The sequence below is a fragment of the Protopterus annectens genome, chromosome 11.part0 (genome assembly GCF_019279795.1).
Source record: "Protopterus annectens isolate FY-2018-M chromosome 11.part0, PAN1.0, whole genome shotgun sequence".
Classification (NCBI taxonomy): domain Eukaryota; kingdom Metazoa; phylum Chordata; order Ceratodontiformes; family Protopteridae; genus Protopterus; species Protopterus annectens.
In genome coordinates this window covers 381510249-381530736 of record NC_056745.1, presented here as the reverse complement: position 1 = coordinate 381530736, position 20488 = coordinate 381510249, and the positions used below count along the sequence as shown (strand labels likewise).

The 20488-nt window shown below is 44.4% G+C and overlaps 2 protein-coding genes across 2 annotated transcripts in view; both read left to right on the top strand.

Annotated features, from left to right (window-relative positions):
* Positions 1-20488, top strand: part of LOC122814941 (zinc finger protein 850-like) — a 476075-nt gene that overhangs the window by 178125 nt on the left and 277462 nt on the right. The window lies entirely within an intron of this gene.
* LOC122815399 (putative zinc finger protein 705E) overlaps positions 15633-20488 on the top strand; it is a 152951-nt gene continuing 148095 nt past the window's right edge. Inside the window, exon 1 of the mRNA XM_044087867.1 lies at positions 15633-15805. Coding sequence (XP_043943802.1) covers positions 15794-15805 — 12 coding nt within the window. The 5' untranslated portion in view covers positions 15633-15793. The remainder of the gene's footprint in view (positions 15806-20488) is intronic.

The window sequence follows — 20488 nt, the reverse complement described above, 5'->3', positions numbered from 1 at the left end:
ACTGGATACTGTATGTACCACCCATACAAATGACAATCATTGCCTGCAACATACACCCACAGAGAGGTCATAGGCAAAATAACACCCACAGATTTGTTGACATGGTAACCTGTCATCGTGTACTATTACAGTTCTATACGCCATGCCATATAGCTGTTCAGACACTGACAACTATATCAACGGAGTGATGCTACAGTGGACCAATTACACTCATACAGTAGGTTGGAAAGGTTCACAGCTGTTGCTGTCCAGGCCAAGCCATTCACATTGTACAATAGGAAAGACACACTGGGCTATAGGATACTTAACAATCGACAGTATGTACTCCAGGTGTGTAGTTCATAAGCCTCTATCGACACACTGTACAAACACAGTAGGTGGTATGGATGTCTTATGACCACATGGGTTGTAATTGCTACATAACTTAGAATAACAGACACCATCACGTGCACACCAACACACAGAACAATTTGTATGGCAGGGCAGCAGTCCTGCAGTACCCAGATCCATGACAGTAATGTGTATATAAGTGAAGTATGTGGTACTGTACATTCAGATACCTTAAGGCAGCTCAGCCCTGATAACCCCACATTTTGTAGCAGCCTAGGTCTTTTCTGGTGCTCTCCCCCTTGACTCAATTATACAGAGCCATATACCACTGTTACATACACCGGGATCTAGAGTGCATGAGGGCACACATGTATTGTGTAGGTGGCGCCCACACATATATGGCCCCAGCCCCACCATATGTGTGGGGGTTACAACGGCAGTGGACTGATGGCAGACATGGCAGTGTGTTATACTCCCAGCCCACTATGGATCAACCACGGCAACATGACATATCTGCACAGCTTGGTATGTAGTTGATGGACAGAGGTTGGAATACAGGCACATATGTGGACAACTATTGCCATACACTACGCAAGGTGCAGGTGTTACAGGATAGTCTGTAACATACCCTTAGTCAGGGAATTGCTGGTATGGGCGGCCATGGATGTAGCCATGTACCGGTAACACGCAACACACACACTGCCAGTGTATTATCTGACACAAGACCTGTGTGGTGGACAGACAAGACATGATAGGCACAGCTCTGGCCAGCATGAGGGTAGGCCCACAGTTGTGTGCTATGCAGATGGACTGCATTCCATGGCAAACTAGTATGTATACCCACATCCTGTAACACCAGTACTGTACAATGCATAACACAACTCCAGTCGCAGTCTGTCTGTACTTCCTGATCCTCCTACAAATATTTGGCTGCCCTGAGTGTGCCGGTTCTCCTGTATGGGGTATTGCTACATGCTGTCGGTTGCACTGCTGCCCATGCAAGGGACGGATGCCCATCACACAGGAGATGTAATGGGACCACGCACACATGATGTGGGGCTCAATAGTGGGTCGTTGCCATGACAGTGTTAAATGGGTGTAGTACACATGTGTAATCATATAACTGGCTATCTGGATATGTAAATGTACATATATTCCCACCATAGTACCTGGACATGAAGTGTAGGCCAACCCTAGTCCGTATGTTCCCAATGTCGTAGTTACAGGGGATGTCAGGTATCTCTAGCAGGTATACTAGTAGGCTATTGCTACTGTCATTGGGATTGTCTTCACAGACATGGTGTGTGTGGCAGGTCACATCTGTTCATAACATGTGTGCCATTGGTTACTGAACTACATCCAAAGGATATCAGTGTAGAGTACTGCTAGCATGTAATGCCACTGTGGACTGCAGCAGATATATTGGACAATATATGTGGAGGTCTGACACAGTCTGTACATTCCAGAGGTATACACATATGCCCTTAGTGCTACACATGTGTACCATGCTTCACAATATGGATGTGGATGGCCATGTAGATGGGTATAACACATGACGACAGGTATATAATGTCCACCATAGGTCATGCATTCACACACCCCTGCCTGGCCTGTAACGGTATGACCACTGGTACAGTGGTGCCATGGCCACATACTACACAACAGGTATTGATATACATCTGCATTGCATCCCACTGCCCTGTCTGACATACATGACTGTTAGGAGAGGTCCAGCAGTGGGACATCTGGCTAGTATCTGCACATGACATCCCACTGGGTAGGTACACTCAGCTGCTACGCATGTAACAATGCACTGTGCAGGCTGCAGGCAGACTGACTCAGCACTGGCCAACACCTCCCAAGGAGGAATGCACATGTACCTGCATATACAGCAGGCTCCACAGACATGTCACAGCACAGGGTAGGATACACCTGTGTGACAGTGCATATCCACAACCAATGTGAACACAGCCACAGCCACATATGGTTAGCTAACATAGTATGACAGTATATGGACTATGAGTTCGACACCATCCTCATATGTGCCACTCAAAGACTTCCCTACATATACTGGCCTGCTACACAGTTTGGACTGGTGGCTGTCTGTGGTATGGGACACGTGTGTTTATGGCCCTACAAACATGTACGCCACTACAGTACCATACAGTGGGGTAGCATGTAACATCTGAAAGTAGGGGAACTAGAACAATGTCATCTACCACAGTTTGTTATTAGGCTAAGGTACATATCAACACTACATACACTGTCGACATTCAGCATAGGAACACAGACCTCAGTACTGTAAGAACATCCTCAGAATGTGCAGGTAATGTAATGTAATGTAACCCCTACTGTACATAGCATGTGTATCAGTCAGATATATCCGTGGCTTGTTCTCAGATATGATGCCACAAAGTATGGTGTACAGCACATATGCGCCACTTCATGCACGACATATGTACAAAGGTTGACAGACGTGTGGCTGGGAGCACATATACAGGGCCAATATTGACATGTTGCTGTGATGGCCACATACATTTACTGTTGTTACAGGGTTGTTGCAACATATGTTCTTTGAGGGATATGAGATCTGTGACTACCACAGCTTTCTCCATCTACTGACTGCAATCCTCACACTACCTTCAGCAGTCGACAGCTAGATGCTCCGTGGGTGACACATGCAGCCACAGACACAACACTGCCCAGGCTGCACATCACCCTACAGATGGAGATTCCCCATCAACATGGTACTGACATGGCAGGTATTGAGACATGTACATCATCCATATCCACACAAACACTGTGAAAGCAACATTACTCCAAATGCAGTATAGTGGCACTTACAGGCTGTAGTCAGGTCAGGCACATCCACCTCCTGTTTGATGCACTGTTTCCACAGTGCATGTTGTTAGAGGTACACCGCAATCCATCTGGGATGCTGTTTGGCACACAACAGATCTGGTTCCTGCTCACAGTGGGTGACAAGGACAAACACCACCATGATGCTCCTGGGTATTGGAGTGTGTTTTCATACAATTGGCAATGGGGATGTTACCCACAGCTGTTTCACATGCAATCAGCTAGGGGAGGGCTGCGATTCATGCAGAGGCCATCAGCTGATCATGAGCATTACTTACATTACACATGCTGCTGCCTAGGCAAAGCGGGTGTAGGTCTCCACGTCCACCTGTGAGGGGGTGGGGACACAGACAGAGGCTGATACATGTCAGGAAGGGGTGGGAGGGTAAAACTGAGGCATGGTTGTGTCACACACCTAGCAGCACAGGGTCTCAAACCCCTGATGATTATGTAGTGCTAGCACAGTTTGCTGCAATTACTGGATGCGCCACATGGGTTACCTGTTGTGGAGCACTCAGAACATATATGTGATGGTGAGTGACATCTGCAACAGGGACACAGTAGCTGTATGACAGGTGACATTCACATGCCTGTTGGCATGAACAGATGCCAGCATCAACACAGCCACACTCTCACAAGGACACACACACATTGACACATGTGGCAGGGCCAGGTGTACAACTCATTGGTTGTGGGATTGCCACATCTCATCACTGTGCAGGTATCCCATGCACCACACAGGTCATACGGGGGCTGTACGGGCAAAGGGTATGGGAAGGTGTCTGACATCAGGCAGCATGCTGCAGTATGCCCATGGAGGTCATAAGGAGTGTGGATGTGAACATCTGCAGCATGCAACACACGCACAAACACACAGGGTGCCACTATTGACATGCATGTGTGCATGTCTGCACAGGTGTGTGGTGTTCGACTGCACCAGATGGCTGTCCACGGCTAAGCAATAGGTGTACCTTGGCATCAGGTCACATGACGGTGGTCTGCATTGTGGTTCAGGGATGTAGTGTCTACATTTGCCCACACAGGTGGGTATTGTATCCCCCATCTGGTCACCTGGGTGACTACTCTGTGTATGCATTGCTATGCATCGCTTACCATGTCTGTGTTCCTTCATCCATGACATGGACTGCTTCTGGGATGTGCACACCTCCCACATGCATGTACAGTGACATGTGGAACTGTACCTGTGGCGTCCGGCCCATGTTGTGAACACAGATTATCATCAGATGTGCCAGTCCTGCCCACCTGTGGTGGTAGCTGGTAATGGCCAGCAGCTTTACCCTGCACCTACATGGTGTGCATGCTATCAGCATTCCTTGGTGTCATTGGCATCTGTCCATACGGGCATGTTGTCAGTCATGGTATGTCCGTTGTGGGTCACATGTGATGGCACCACAGGTGGTGCAGTTGTCCATTGGAGAACATGGGGGAGGTGCACTGTCTGCACGTATGTGCATATTGGACAGGTGGACTGGGTGTCATGCCCTCTGTGGCGCACCACTGTCACTCCATAGTTACTATCAGTGGCCAAGGTGCAGTGTACTACTCACATATTGGCTGTTACCTAGGCATGTGTGTAATTATGACACATGGGGTGAGAGTGTGCTCTGGGTAATACAGGGGTTGCTAATTGTGATTGCCTGGCCTTGATGTCACATGTCTGGGTATGGCTCTGCACCCCCGCCTCTCAGCCGTATCACATGTTTTATCCCTGTACAATGGACATTGTGATATATAGTATGGCTACCATATAAGAAAATGCAAAACCCACTCCACATTGGCCACAACCAGCTCTACACAGGATTTGGGTTACAAACACACACTAACAGACACACACACCTGTCATGTTTGGGAGTAGAACCCCTGCCTAACTAGTGTATGATACTACAGCACTACGCAGTTATAGTACGCGTCACGGATATTACTGGGGTAATCATGGCCCAAAAGTGTATTTCACACTAACTGACATCAGCAGGATTGCCAAAGTAGAGCTTTGAAATGACTGCGAGAGACTAGCCTAAAATGCATTGCTCCCTACACAGACAGTGACACACACAATACATCCCAAACTGCCATGTGTGGGGATGGAACCCAACCACGCATCTAATTCACACTACAGCAGTACGCAGTTACAGCATGCGCTACGGAGATTACTGGTCTACAACTCTCCCAGGGGAGTATTTCTAGATGGGAACTATTGCAACTGCTGGATATGTCTGGTCCACTGGTGTTTGCATACATGGCCTTCATGTGTTTGTGTGTGAGCATGCCCAGTATGACCTATCAGTATGTTGATGACTGACATTGCCTTCATTTCTCTAAGTGTGTGAGCATGCCTAGTAAGGCCGTCTGTTATGCATGTGTGGAGCATGTCCGGTGGTTTGTACGGCACAGCTGACCTTTGTGTTGTACACCGACAGGTAGCATGCTGTGTCTGCAGGGTATCCACCAATCATTTGGCATTGACTGTTGCAACATGTCTGCATAGCAGGGGTACACCTGACTATTTCTATGTTTCTACACACCTGATTGTACTGTATTTCTATGTGAGGTGGGGGGCACACCTGACAGTTGTACACAGTTGCTAGGACTGTACTGGTATGTCCTGTGGTCCAATTCTGTCAGTGGTCTTACCCATCATGCTGGCTATGCCATACTGGTGTACTTCTGTTCTTATCTTTTGATTGCATACACATTAGTTTCTGATTTCCTAGCTGTCACAACTGACATCCCACTACCTGGCCTGCTGTGGTCTGTCCATGTAGGCCTGGGTGGGGGTCACCCATACCCCTCATTCAGAGACCATAGTACCGCATTTGTTTGTGTTTGTCTGCATCTGTTCTGCTGGCTGTGACTATTGTTGGGTATGTGACCCCCCCCTCCTGACTGGCATGTGTGAGTCACTTATCCTGTGGGTGGTGCTGCAGGACTGCCTATGTCGGATGCACTTAGTACACTGCCTACGCATGGCTAGGCACAGGTAGCGTAATGGTTGGCATCCCATTTACTGTATGTGAGAGTCAGAGAGAGGTGCTATTCCCTGGGTCCCTCCCATGTCAGTGTATGTGCTATGCATTGCCTCTTTGCCAGGGCATACTGGGCATGCCTCCTTCTGCCTTATGGCACATACGGGGACGATTTGAGTACATGTAGTTGGTGAGTACTGCAAGGCTCCACTGGATGTGTCCAGGCACCGGAACCGTGACTTGAGCATCCCAAACACACACTCTATTATGATTCTTGTTTGTGAGTGTGCCTCATTATGGAGTTCTTGTTTGGGTGTGTGTGCATTTCTAATGGGTGTCATCAGCCACGTCTCCAATGCGTATCCAGCATTCCCCACTAGGTGACCATGTGGAATGTCCCCTTTGGCAAATTTCTGGTACAGCTGCGTCAGATGCCAGATGTGGGAATCATGATAACTTCCAGGGCAGCCAGCACACACATTCGGTATTATGCCCTGGGCATCGCACATGACCTGGCAGTTGATGGAGGGGAAGCCCTTGCAGTTGATGTAGACACTACCCTGCTTACCAGGTGATGCTTTGATGCATATGTGCGTGCAGTCTATTGCACCCACTACCTCAGGGTATTCCACTATTTGGTGGAAGAGATGCATACTGCTGGCCAATGCCTCACGGGTGAAGGGGAAATATGTGCTCACCATGTGCTACCATGGCATCCAGGATCTGGTGTGGTACCCTGGATGCTGATGCCTGTGAGATCCCCATCATATCCCCAGTTGGCCTTTGGAAGGTACCTGTGGCTAGTATTCTTAGGCCTACACATACCTTTGTTTCCACTGGGATGGGTTCCCCTCTGTTAGATTTGTGTGTCAGGCATGGCTGACACAGCTCAACAATCTGCATAGGAGGTCCCTGTCCACCCTATAGCACTCCACTATCTCTTGCTCATGTAGCCCTTGGTAGGTCACCCTGGGTCTGTACACTCTTCTCTGTCTCCTCATTGTGGGTTGGTCAGCAGCATTCCCATCCTCACCACCAGCCTCTTTAACAAGTTGTTTGATAGCTATTGCAGCCCCTAACATTTTGCTGTTGTGAGTGTTGAAAGTTCCCCGCTTGTTTACACTGGTGGTGTAGGGTGTGGAAAAACCAGAGGGGTAGGTGTTTGCATAGTTATAGTGGCGTTCTGGGCTAGGCTGGTCTGCTGCCTGTGTAATTGGCTGGTTTTGATCCGTTTCACCTGGCAGCGAACCTAGTACCCCTTGATTAACTTCCTACTGCTGCTTTCCCTTCCCATTGTCCTTCTGATTCATCCCGGGGGTGCTCCATGCAATCGGTGTACTGCAATGTGTACATTGCTGCTATTTCCTGGTATCACTTCCTTTATCTTCCTGTAGATCCCGTTGTGCAGTGTGAACACCCACTTACACTGTGTCGTACATGCTGGGCTGGTTTAGACACACCTCCTGGCTTTGCTGTGCTAAGCTGGATGCAACCCCGAGCCACAGGGCTCCAATCTGCTGACAATATGCCTGACACTCCCACATATGATATAACCTACCTCTTAGTCTTGCACTCAGCTATTCATACTCGTACACTGTTGGGACCTGCCTCACATGCTGAGGAAAACCGGGATTCACTAACCTTCCCCTCATTTGCATAGAACTGCCTGCTAATGCATAGTTACATGTGTCACACTGTGCCTCCCCCCTTAGCAACCACTACTCACTGGCCAGGTTGTCTTTTGCCTGCCACTGACTTGCATGGCGGAATACTGATTTTAGTTAGACTGTTTTTTTTTAGGTTTATTTTCTTATTTCCCCACCGGTCCCATTTGCGCGCTACTGCCCTATGCTTCTACGGACGTGATTGGCGGACATATCATAAAAGTTGTATTTTGTACATTTGGCATTGTTTGCAATGCCAATGGCCTTCTACTTGGCCATTGGCATGCTTCCTCAATGCTATGCAGCCTTTATTTGGAGCTGTCATAGCTCTGTTTTGGAGTTTGCAGTACCGTACTCGGTTACTAACCGAGTACATTTCTGCATATTACGCTAGTCCTGCACGCCCTGATTCCTGGATGGCAAATTTACCTCATTTGCATGTTTTTCACCTGCAAATGGGGTGATTTGCATACGGGGGCTGGGGATGTGCAGCACTCGTGCTACAGCGCTTGCACACGTCAGACGTGCACATACGTGGACTGCTCGGCTGCCATATTGGCAAAGTTTCATCTAACACTAATCATGCATACCGTGCAAGCTTTTGAGAATCCGGGGGGATACATATAGATATATATAAAACACAAATAGAAGGTTTTCATTCAAAATGGAAAGGGATGATGATAAAAGGAGCATTCAATCAATAAGAAAATAATGGGATTTTGGATGCAGATCCTTGAGAAGAACAGTAGCAACCACACAGAATATTATATTTATAAAGTTGCAGGAAAAATTAAGTCAACATGGGAATGCTGAAATGAAATGTCAACAAGGATTGATGTTGGAGATATAAAAATAATCTGTCAATACCAACTGGTTCAAACTAAATGCTAAAAACTTAGTATCATCACTTTTGGTAGACACCTCCTACCCTTCATCATACTGTCTAGACCACATACCTCTACAAAAAAATGTAGTTAGGGTGATGGTGCTTGGGTTGACAGCTGTCACTTTTGACCATCATGCAACAGTGCTTTCAGGAAATCCCTTTATTTAGCCTGTCTAATTGCCAAAGGATATCATCAAGGTGTAAAGAGGTAATCATTCTCTTATACTCAATTTTGGTCAGGACAACTATTAAGCATAATGCCCCCTTTGGGATTTTTCTCACTAAACGTATATAACAATTAGAAAAAAGCTAAAGGTTCCTAACCAAAACTGTCATATGCCTAAAGTTCCTGAGCTACTAGGAGTCTGAAAACTGTAATCCTTTATTTAGTGACTTATATAGACACTTGAAGGGAGAACTCTGTCTGACTTACTGTGCCATTAAAAACCCAATTATCCCAGACCTCCTATTTGTCTGCAAGTCCAGTGTCTCCACCAATACTAGAACTAGGAACCTAAATTTTCACCAACAGATAAAACATGGTGGAGGGAAAGGTTTACAACTCAGCACCACCAAAACCTCTGCTATAAACTTCCCCTGCACTACAAGACTGAATGGGTATCCAAAAAATTCACTGTAGGATTGACTGATTTAGCCCGCCTGAAGAAGGAAGTTGCTGTCTAGGAGATGATAGTGGCAAGGAGAAAATGCTCATGAGACTTAATGGCATGCTGTGATCAGCACAGTTATGCAGGTTTGGGAGAAACAGGATAAACAACTGCCAGAGACATGGGGAGAAAGTGGCAAGTGCAAATTATTCTGAAATGTAGGAGAGTGCCATGTATGAACATAGCTGTCGGAGGTATGGGTTAGTATTTACAAGATTATGCAGCCTGGAAATGTGGGGAAGGAGTTGAAACAATGTTGATGTTAGTGAAGCTGGTTAAAGGTTACATAATGAACAAACAAAAGGCAGCAGAAAAAAAAGATAAAATGATTGCAGTAAATATGATTAAAGTGTAGCTATCATTCTAAGTCTTTTGGATTAAGCACTTGGGCTTCAGACCAGTTGTTTTACATTAGGAAGGTTTGTGGCCTGCACTATGGTGGCAGGACAGGTAGCTTACATCCTTCTAAGTTGGGAACTGCTGATTGAGGGCTCAGTGTCTGTTATTCTAAAAGTGTATTAATTCTGGTTTAAGCACTTGGGCTTCAGGCCAGTTATTTTACATTAAGAGGGTTCGTGGTCTGCACTCTTGTGGGAGGAGAGGCTGGACTCTGCCCTTCTGAGCTGGGAATTTCTGGTTAAAGGCTTATAGTGCCTGCATATTTGAACTCCTTCTTAATGAAATTGATACACATTGTTTGCTGTAGCATAGACTAGACCCAGGCCTGCTGAATCTAGCTTTGTTTGTATAACTTGAGCACTAATCCAGGCATTTTTTAAAGTATTCAATTGTATTTATTACTGCTTGGTAGTAACTTGATTAAAGTGTAGCTATCATTCTAAGTCTTTTGGATTAAGCCCTTGGGCTTCAGACCAGTTGTTTTACATTAGGAAGGATTGTGGCCTGCACTGTGGTGGCAGGACAGGTAGCTTACATCCTTCTAAGTTGGGAACTGCTGATTGAGGGCTCAGTGTCTGTTATTCTAAAAGTGTATTAGTTCTGGTTTAAGCACTTGGGCTTCAGGCCAGTTATTTTACATTAAGAAGGTTCGTGGTCTGCACTCTTGTGGGAGGAGAGGCTGGACTCTGCCCTTCTGAGCTGGGAATTTCTGGTTAAAGGCTTATAGTGCCTCCATATTTGAACTGTTTCTTACTGAAATTGGTACATCTTGTTTGCTGTAGCATAGACTAGATCCAGGCCTGCTGAATCTAGCTTTGTTTGTATGCTTGTTTGCTTGTTATTTCCCTGAAACACTAATTCCACCTAAAATGTGGCTTTTCAGTGCTTCTGTGGATCCCTAGTGATATCTGCATTGCTTACTGTACTTATTTTCTTGTATCACTTGAAAGAAAGTTACTGTTTGTCGTTTTTGCATTTAAGTTACCTGTAAGACATTGCATTTAAGTTACCTGGACTTGCTCACTAAAGCAATTATATAAGTCAGCACTAAAAAATTAAAAGCACTACACCCTCACAAACTCCCCTTGAGTACCTTGTTCCCCATTGGCCCTTTTTTTCAATTATAAAGGAATTCCCAATACTATTCTAGCATGTCCAAAGGTCAGTTGTCAATCTCCTCTCCAGTCCAGCTGGTGAATCTGGGAATCTTGAGGCAATGTTACAACTGCCTCATGTACACAGACAACCCTCTCCTCCTCCCAACAAATTCCAACACATGTGAGAGATGCAACCATATAGCCAAACTGGAGGCTAAGCTCTCTCAACTCAGTACTGGCGTAACCAGTCAGGAGGAGAAGGAAACCACACTCACTAAAATTCCAGTCTCACATAGACCTACCACGACAGCAAACCAAACACATAAATACACAAAACATACTGAGGCTCTAAATAAAATCTGCCTAAGCAGCAGAGACCTCCAAAGCAGACACCCAAGCAACCGCTACCCCAAAACAAAACACGTGCAACACATAACTCACAAAGCCAGTGTGCCGAACAGTCACAGCCCTTAAACAACACACCTGATACACTTGTAATAGGTGACTCTATCGTCAGGCACACTGACGTCCCGCTCACCAGGCCGAACAAGGAGAAGGGCACGGTGAGCTGCCTGTCGGGCGCTAGGATCCGCCACATAACACAAGCACTCAGGTCACAGGCAAGTACAAATATGACTCAGTCATTGTCCATGCTGGTGTGAATGACCTGAGACGCACCTCCTGGACTACATGAAAAGAGACATAGAGGAGCTCTCTGAGCATGTAGCCCAGGCCGGTATGACCCTGACCTTGAGTAGCATCTTACCCTCACCAAGAATGACGCCACAATATGAAGACAAGATGATCAATTTCAACAATTGGCTTAAGTATTGGTGTCATTCAAAGGGATCCAATGCCTGTCAGCCTGGGATGACATGCTCGACAAATGCTTCTAGGGATGGCTTGCACCTGTCACCGGATATTGCAAAGGCTATTGCTACCCCATAGTGCCTTATTTAGGAAGGCTCAAAAGACAAACCCACCTCCATAGGTATCACAAGGGATAAGAAACTAAGAGTAATGCTACTCAACGCCAGAAGTCTAAACCTCAAGATGCACGACTCTCCTTAGCATGGAGAACATCGATATCTGTGCAGTAACAGAAACCTGGTTCAAGACTCCGAGAGCACCCCAGCACTACCAGGTTATACCTCATACCATGCTTTTCGCCCCAAAACTTGGACTGAACCACAAAAGGAGGGGGAGTATCAATATTCGTCAAAGATACCCACACCTCCAGGCTGGTGGCACAGCACAAAGTATCAGAGACTATCCATGTGCAACTAACAGTGGGTTAAAACTGCCTTCCAGTTTATAGCCTGCTACAGACCACCCTCCCAAACCCAGGAACCCCACTCAGCCTTCCTGAGAACACTGGAAAATATGAAGGTCTCTCCAAACACCATTATATTGGGCGACTTCAACTACCCAAACATAGACTGGGAGCATTACTCTAGCTCCAACATCCTAGCTTAAAGGTTCCTAGAATTTATAAACTCAAATGCTATGGAACAACTTGTTACCACTCCCACAAGAGGGGAAAACATACTGGACCTGATCATCACCAACATGGGGACTCTGTGCTCCAGAGCAGAAGTGTATCCCTCACTGGTAAGATCAGACCATAAACTAATCTCACTGGATATTCACATCTCGACCCTACCCCCTGCCCAGAAAACCACAGTGAAAAACTTCTCTAAAGCAAATTTCACACTCCTCAAAACCAAGGTGGAATCCTTCAAAGCCCCCGGGCCTGTGGAAAATACGGCCCAGACCGCAGAATCCTTTATAAACGCATTCTATGAACACCATCAGGAATGCATGGATCATGCAATCCCAAATAAAACCAAGACCCAATCCTCCAAAGGCAGACGTCCTGTCTGGTGGACCCCAGCCATAAACAAACTATATAATAGAAGGAGGAAGCTACTACATGATAGAGCAAAATCCCAAAAAGGGAAGGCATCTCTGATCAGTATTAGTAAAACTACGGGCACTCATAAAATCGCCTAAGGCCAGCTTCGAGAAAAATTGCACAGGACGCTAAGGATAATCACAAGGCTTTCTTTACTTATGTTAGGAACTTGGGTGGGAATTCCCAGATATGCTCAGAATTAGTCCAAAATGACAAAAAATACACCAAACCCACAGACATTGCCAACATCCTAGCTGACAGGTTCAGTGCAAACTTCTTCCCCCCTCCCCACCAAAAGGGCAAATATCTATCCCAGCAGAGTGCTGCCCCCCTGACATCTCAGATGCTCAGGTAAGAGCCACCCTCTCCAAAGCAAAAACACAGCATCAATGGGACCAGCTACATGAACTCCAAGAAGAGCTAAACCCAAACATAAATCTAATGTTCAATCTCAGCCTTACTACAGGATATGTACCCAAAGAGTGGCGTACAGCAACAGTGGTCCCTCTCCACAAAGGTGGTGCCTCAGCGGATCCTGGAAACTATCGCCCCGTAAGCCTGACTAGCTTGGTCTGCAAAGCTATGGAAAGGATCATCATGGACCTCATAAATAAAGATATTGGGACCTGCAGACACTGGATCCTACCCAGTTCGGCTTTGTTAAGGGCAGATCCTGCCTCTTAAACCTGGTCGATTTCTTTGAAACAGTCACCAAGGCCATTGACGAGGGGAAGGTGGTCCACAGCCTACCTGGACCTCGCAAAAGCCTTCGATACAATACCACACTCGGGCATTATAGATAAGCTCACCAGCTTAAATATAAACCTCTATGTCACTAGATGGGTTGCAAACTGGCTCAAGGACAGAACCCACATGGTTAGAATTGCTGGAGCCATGTCAGACTCCAAACCAGTTACAAGTGACGTCCCACAAGGCTCAGTCCTGGGACCTCTCTTGTTCGGTATATATTTCTCAGAGGTACAGGCCAACACGGAAGGACTGTGGCTGACCAAGTTCGCAAATGACTGCAAACTGGGCGCCATAATCGACTCTCCAGCTGACACAAGCATCCTCCAAAAGGGCCTCATAGAAACAGACAACTAGTGCCAGAGCCATGGCCTCAAGCTAAACGCCAAAAAGTGTAAAGTCATCCCCTTTGGCAAAAACACCACATAGGTGGTAATCCATTAAGTACGGAAGAAGTAATTAGGGACCTGGGGACCCAAGTTGATAGCAATCTCTCATTTGACAACCACGTGGCCAAAGTGGTTAGAATAACATTTTTTATAGCCCACCTAATCATGAAAGGATTCACATCTAGATCAGGGGAGGTCATCGTGCCTCTTTACTCATCCCTCATCAGGCCCATAATTGAGTACAATGCCCCTTTTGGGATATACCTTACCAGACACCTGCAGCAACTGGAAAGACCCTAAAAGTACCTCACCAAGAGAATCAAAGGGCTCAAACAGATGCCATATGCTGCCCGGTTAAAGAAACTCCAGCTCTACTCAGTGGCAGATCGCCTGCTCAGAGGCGATCTGTGCCTGACATATAAAGCCATGTCCAACCCGGAATTAATGGGCATGCTGCACCTCAGAAAATCCAAATCCCAGCTAGCTCGTGAGACTTGAACCTCAGCACTGAAATAGATAGGACATGCTGGAGGGACAGATTCATAACCCAGAGGCTCCCTTCACTCTGGAATAAAATCCCAGTACAGGTTAGGCAGAGTCCCTCATTGACTCTCTTCAAGAGGAATCTTGATGAGTGAATGGGGTTCGTAGGTTTACCCCGGGTATCACTTCTGTGTCACTGTTAGACAGAGGCACAGTATACTAACCTCGAAAAAGGGCATAGCAAAATTAATTTAAAATGGGTGGCGAAAGCCAAACACACTCTGGCTAAGCTTATAAATGCCCTAGGGCAGATAGCCTAGTATGAACCTATTAGAATGATTAAGAGAATGGTATGCAGTTATCAGCTGGGGAGGCTGGGCAGTATTAAGAAAGGATGAGGGAGATTTATGAGACATATCTAGTTGGATAACTGAAGCTAGACAGAGTTGTTATGTGTTTTATACAACTGAGGGACTTTAGTGCAACCATGGGATACATCTCAAAGAATAATGACACAAGCATGGAGCCTCTGGAATTATGTATTTATTTATATGCATATGAGACAATAATTGATGAAAAACAGCTAGCAGAATTAGGACTGATTCTGCAGTATAATATGTACAAAAAAATTGTAATTGAGTGCTTACAAATGGATGTATACCTTCGAGAAATACACGCTAATGTAAAAATATTAAAATATATTGCATTGGGCATCACGGGAAAAAAATATCTGCACTATCTTGCAAAGTATGCCACAAGTAAAAAAAAAAAGAACAATTAAATGGTCGAGTAGCACATTTTTTATTAAATATATCCTTAACAGTAAAAGCAAAACAAAGAAATAAAGTACTTATACATAGAGCTGTTCAACTTACTGAAAATTATGGTTTGGTAATTTTTCTGTTTTTATTTACACATACATCAATTATATGTATTAAATATGGAGAAAATAAGACACTGTGCGGCTGATGATAAAAAAAAAAGTAATAATGTTTCCTTACGATCTTCAAAAACGTCGCTGTCGTTGGCGTCTTATGTAAATACTGAAGAAGTGGGTACTGCAGCTCCGAAATACAAAACCTCTGCAGGTTTCACTGCATCCTCTTGTCCCCGCCTTCTCTTCTTAATACAGAGCTGTGAGCTGTACATATTAATAACGCACTTTTGCATAAAGTAGTAAGGGACAGTTTTTTAGTGCCGGACAGGAAGGAAGTTTTAAGTTAGTTAAAAAAAGATTTCTTGTACTGTAAGAAGTAACAGTTAATGTTTGGATTCGGTTTTACAAGTCAAGTATGTGGATTTTGGAGGTTATTTCTTAGCGGCATCTAGTTTGTTTCTAAATAGCCCAGTCTGCAGTGTTAGAGACCAGAAAATGAAGTTAGAAGTAAGTAGTTCTGAGCGGAAATAATGATCAACGAGCTTTATTATTATTTTTTTATCTGTCTTTTTTGATGATACAACAGCTGTTTCTATGTCTAAAGAAGCAGAGGTTGCTGAAATGGGAAACTGAAGCACGTGTGAAAAGGTAAAGGTGATGTGAATCAAGCACCGACAGAGTTATATTTGCTTATGACAGAATCTTTTTTATTGCCAGTTAGAGGCCTCATATGTCGTGAAAGGCAGAAATGGAGTTTATATTGCACTGAAGCGATATTGAACACACACAAAGGTGTGTGCCTTTTTTTTGTATGTCACAAAGTTACAAATTATTACCAGATTATAAATACTATGAAGATGTGTTATTGTGCATATGCATTCATGCTTCTCAGATTTCCCAGATTTTGTCTTTTCCCCATGTCTCTCGTGTTTGATTTGTTTCTAGGAAATTACAGAGGATTTATTGGGCTAGCGATGTCTGTACTTGATAATAGTGTAATTTATACTGCTGAAGAGGCACCTTATTTTTAGCTGTTAACATTTATATAAGTTAGTTTTAAATGTGCATTCCTTTTGTACAAGACTTATTTTAATATATCTATACTGCAAATATTCTTTACACAGTTCTAAGCATTGTGTGCTTGAGTGTTGACATTTCCAAGGGATGCTCAGTAGAAATGTAGTCATTTGAGTAAATTGAGAATGCCTAACTGCCCTCTTGATTGAAAAGTAACCCTCTCTCCTGCAGGAGCGGTCCCCACCCTACCCCAATCAAGCATCACCACCCACAGACAAAGGGCTTGCCTACTCAGTCATTGAGTAACTGTAATGTCGGTAGTGAATAGTTGGGACAGCAAGAAGTGCATTGAGTCCCAGTATGTATGTATCAGTTTGATATTTAGCAAACACACACTGACAATGTACCTTCCAGTACTTATTCTGGAAAGGAAAATGATGCTCTCTGCCTCTTAAATGGTTTCTGTTGTTTTCTAAGAGTACCATACCACTTATGAACAAATTTAACTACTTCCGTATTCTGCATTTGAGTAGCCATGTAGGGACAGAACAGTTCAATATTGCACCTTTTCTCTTTGAGCACTTGCGTACAGATACTACATGCAAATTGTTTTGTATATCTCCATTTTGCAGTACTCTCCTACATAGTGTGGGACTTATTGTAACCTTATGTGTATATCACATTTCAGTGGTGCAGTGGGAATCTGTATTTTCTGTGCATTAAAATGTACATAAGTTGTTTAAACTAATCCTGTACTTTTTGCTATAAAATGATCCACTGATTTCTTCCCCCACAACAAAGGGAGGTACGATGTTGTGAACTATAGTGACAGTAAAAACATCCATTTTCAGCTATGACTGCTTTTGTTTGATGTTGCAGCAAAACATTACCAAGAAGTAGTTGATGTTGTTTCATAACATTATCAAGAAATGGGCATTCTGCAAGTGTTTAATGTTACTAATCACAAATTGTGGAAGTTAAACTTGAACTGCACCCCAACATAGTTCCATATCTACAGTCAACATAGAGCAGTCTGAGGTCAGATCAGCTTTTGCCGTCAGTTTGCTTTAAGTATTTTTGCCTTTTTTACAAAGGGCTCAGTTGGTCTTTTTGCTGTAGCTATTGTGTCTGTTTCCTATTTCTCTGGCTGCATTATTTGGCACTTCTGTCTTTTGAGTATAAATTTATCCAGAATGGTAATGATGGAGCAGTGTATTTAAAGGCATGCAGATTAGAAACACTGTCTTCTACCTTTTTTATGCTTTTTATAAAATAGTACTGTTACATATTGTGACTGTGCTTGCAACACACCTGATGTAAGCTAATGCATAATGTTTTTTTTTTTTTTTTTAACCCTCACTCACTTGTGTTTTAGCTGTGGAGCTTAGGATGTTTCTAGGCTGGATGGGATTATAGGAGGAGGTTACTAGGCTAACAGCTCTAGGGCCCTTGCAAGCTTAGCCAAGTTCAACCCGTGTTCCCAAGGGTGTGTGGTTCAAGCAGACACTAAAATCAGCACCTATTGCCCTATCCAAGAGGGACACAAGTGGAACCCCCGGGGTGAATTTCCGGTTACCCATCCAATCATCTAAAATTATGCTTAAATAGGGCCAATGAGGGGGGGGTCTGTTTAACATGAATAGGAAGCTTGTTCCAAAGGTGGGACAACCTGTGTGAGACAAGTCTGTTTCCTTCTGTTGATGTCACATACAAGGTTAAGTTCCTTTGAGCGAGTGGCCCGTGTTCCATTTGACTTGCAAATGTGCACCATTTCCGTTAAAGCTGGGTCAGAGATTGCTCTATATGCAAGGCACAGGTCTTCTCTGTGCAGTCTTTATGACATAGAATAAAGTGACAATGATTTCTGTCTGTCCACATAAGACAGATCTTGAAAACCCTGAAGTTTCTTTGTAAAGAACCTTTGTGGTCTCTCCAGTTGCTGCAGGTGTTTAGGAAGGAACATACCAAAGGGAGCATTGTTCTCTTATTATTGGCCTGATGAGGGAAGGGTGCAGGGGGGTTATGACCTCTTTGATTTTTCCTGGAGGCAATGCCCTTACTTATGAAATGAACAATATAAAATGTCCTTCTTACCACTGTGGAGATATGGTGATCAAAGTTAAGGTTGCTGTCAACCTGTGTGTCCAGATCTGTCATCACTGACTGTGGGCTTAGGGTTTTGCTTTTGATGTGGTAGTTTACAGGAAAATCACCCTTGCTGAAGGGGATGATAATGCATTTTTCTGCATTAAGTTTAAGACCATGACTTTGGCAGTAGTCATTAGTCTGCGTAAGACCTTATTGCAGGATTTTGACATTGTTAGGGGTTTCAGTGATCACTCGCAGTTTGCAGTCTTCAGCAAACTTTGTCAGCCACAGTCCTTTAGTTTTAGACTGCACTTTGGAAAAGTAGATTCCGAACAGTAGGGGTTCCAGAACCGATTCCTGTGGAACGCTATTGGTTACTGTTGTGCTGGAAGAGGTGGAGTCCCCTATTTTGACCATATGAGTTCTATCAGTGAGCCAGTTTGCAACCCTCTTGACGGTATATGGGTTGATACCCAGCTGGGTGAGTATATCAATGACGTCTGAGTGGGGGATTGTGTCAAAGGCCTTGGCTAAGTCTAGGTATGCAGTAGGCACAGACTTGCCCTCATGTAGGGCTTTGGTGACTGTCTCAAAGTCCAGCAAGTTTAACAGGCATGATCATCCCTTGACAAAGCCAAATTGGGTGAGGTCGAGTTTTTGGTGATTTCCTATAGCTTTGTCACTAAGGTCCATGATGATAGCCTGCTGCTTCTTTTGCTGCACTGTTTGCATGTATTACATCTCTACACACTCTGTATATGTGGATACTCATTGCATTGCTGTATGCTGTCTTTTAACTGATTGTCATTTTGTGGTTGTTGTATTAACAGAAGTCTGCTTGCTAATTTACGTTCTCCATTATTTACTTTGGTGTAATTGTCTGTAAGAAGAATCTTGCAATCCTAATGTTTTAAGTGTAGTTTTAAGTGTAGTTAATGCTTTGTGGGTCAGCTGTGTATCTGAGGTATGTGATTAAGTGAATATTGATGAAATATACTTTTATTCTATTCTAGTGTTCCATTTCCTAGTCTGTAGGCTGCTGATTGGACAGTCTTCCCACTTGAATTCATTACATTGAAATTGAGGAACCTGTAGCAACATCACACTACTGCTGCTGAGAAATGCTTTTATTAATCCCCATCAGCACCAAACCACTTCTCACTTGTAGCAACATTGCACTACTGCTGAGAAATGCTTTTATTAATCCACATCAGCACCAAACCGCTTCTCACTTGTAGCAACATCACACTACTGCTGACAAATGCTTTTATTAATCCTCATCAGCACCAAACTGCTTCTCACTTCCTCAAGTGGATGAAGTCACCAGGATGCCCTGACCACCCTCTGGCAGCACTGTGCCACTTGTTTCCCTGATCTCCCCCAGGATAATTGGCCCATGTGAAGGTGCCCCAAAGGTATGCAACATCCTCCTCTTCTTCTTTGGATGTGCATGTCTGCCCACCCTGCCTGTAAGTTTCAGGGACCCAATTCAAACTTGGGTTGCCTGGGCCGTAAAAGGGCAGTACAACATGAAAAATGTAAGGCTACTTCATTATGTTGTTCAGGTACTTTCCACCTCACCTGTCTATGTACCAGAAGTGTAGCTGTCTTTCCACTTGACATGGTATTTCAAAGTCCTCCTGCACCTTATCCCTTCAGTTTCCTCTTGTGTCTGATGTCTGTCTTCTTCCTTCAACTCCTGCCAAATTCTAAACCTTTTTTCTATTCTTATACTTCTTCTCTAATTTTGTCTTCATTCCTACTTTCCCTTGTCCTCTCCACATCAGTGCTACTTTACAATTCCTTATACTGCCATTACGATACTGTCTAAGTCTTAACTTAACCCTACCAACTTTCTCTTGTTTTATTGTTCACACCATCCCCGTGCCACATAACTCTTCTGAACTTCCTGTCACTTTTGACCAAATTCTCCAGGATCCCTTACACTGATACTTCTAATGCACATCCACCCCTACTGTTCCGCACCTACCTTTCTTTAGTTTAATGGAGTATTGTACTGTCTGTGCATAAAATCATATTAGAATTTCATCACTCCACAAAGCAGAAAGACAGGTGTTGGCAACA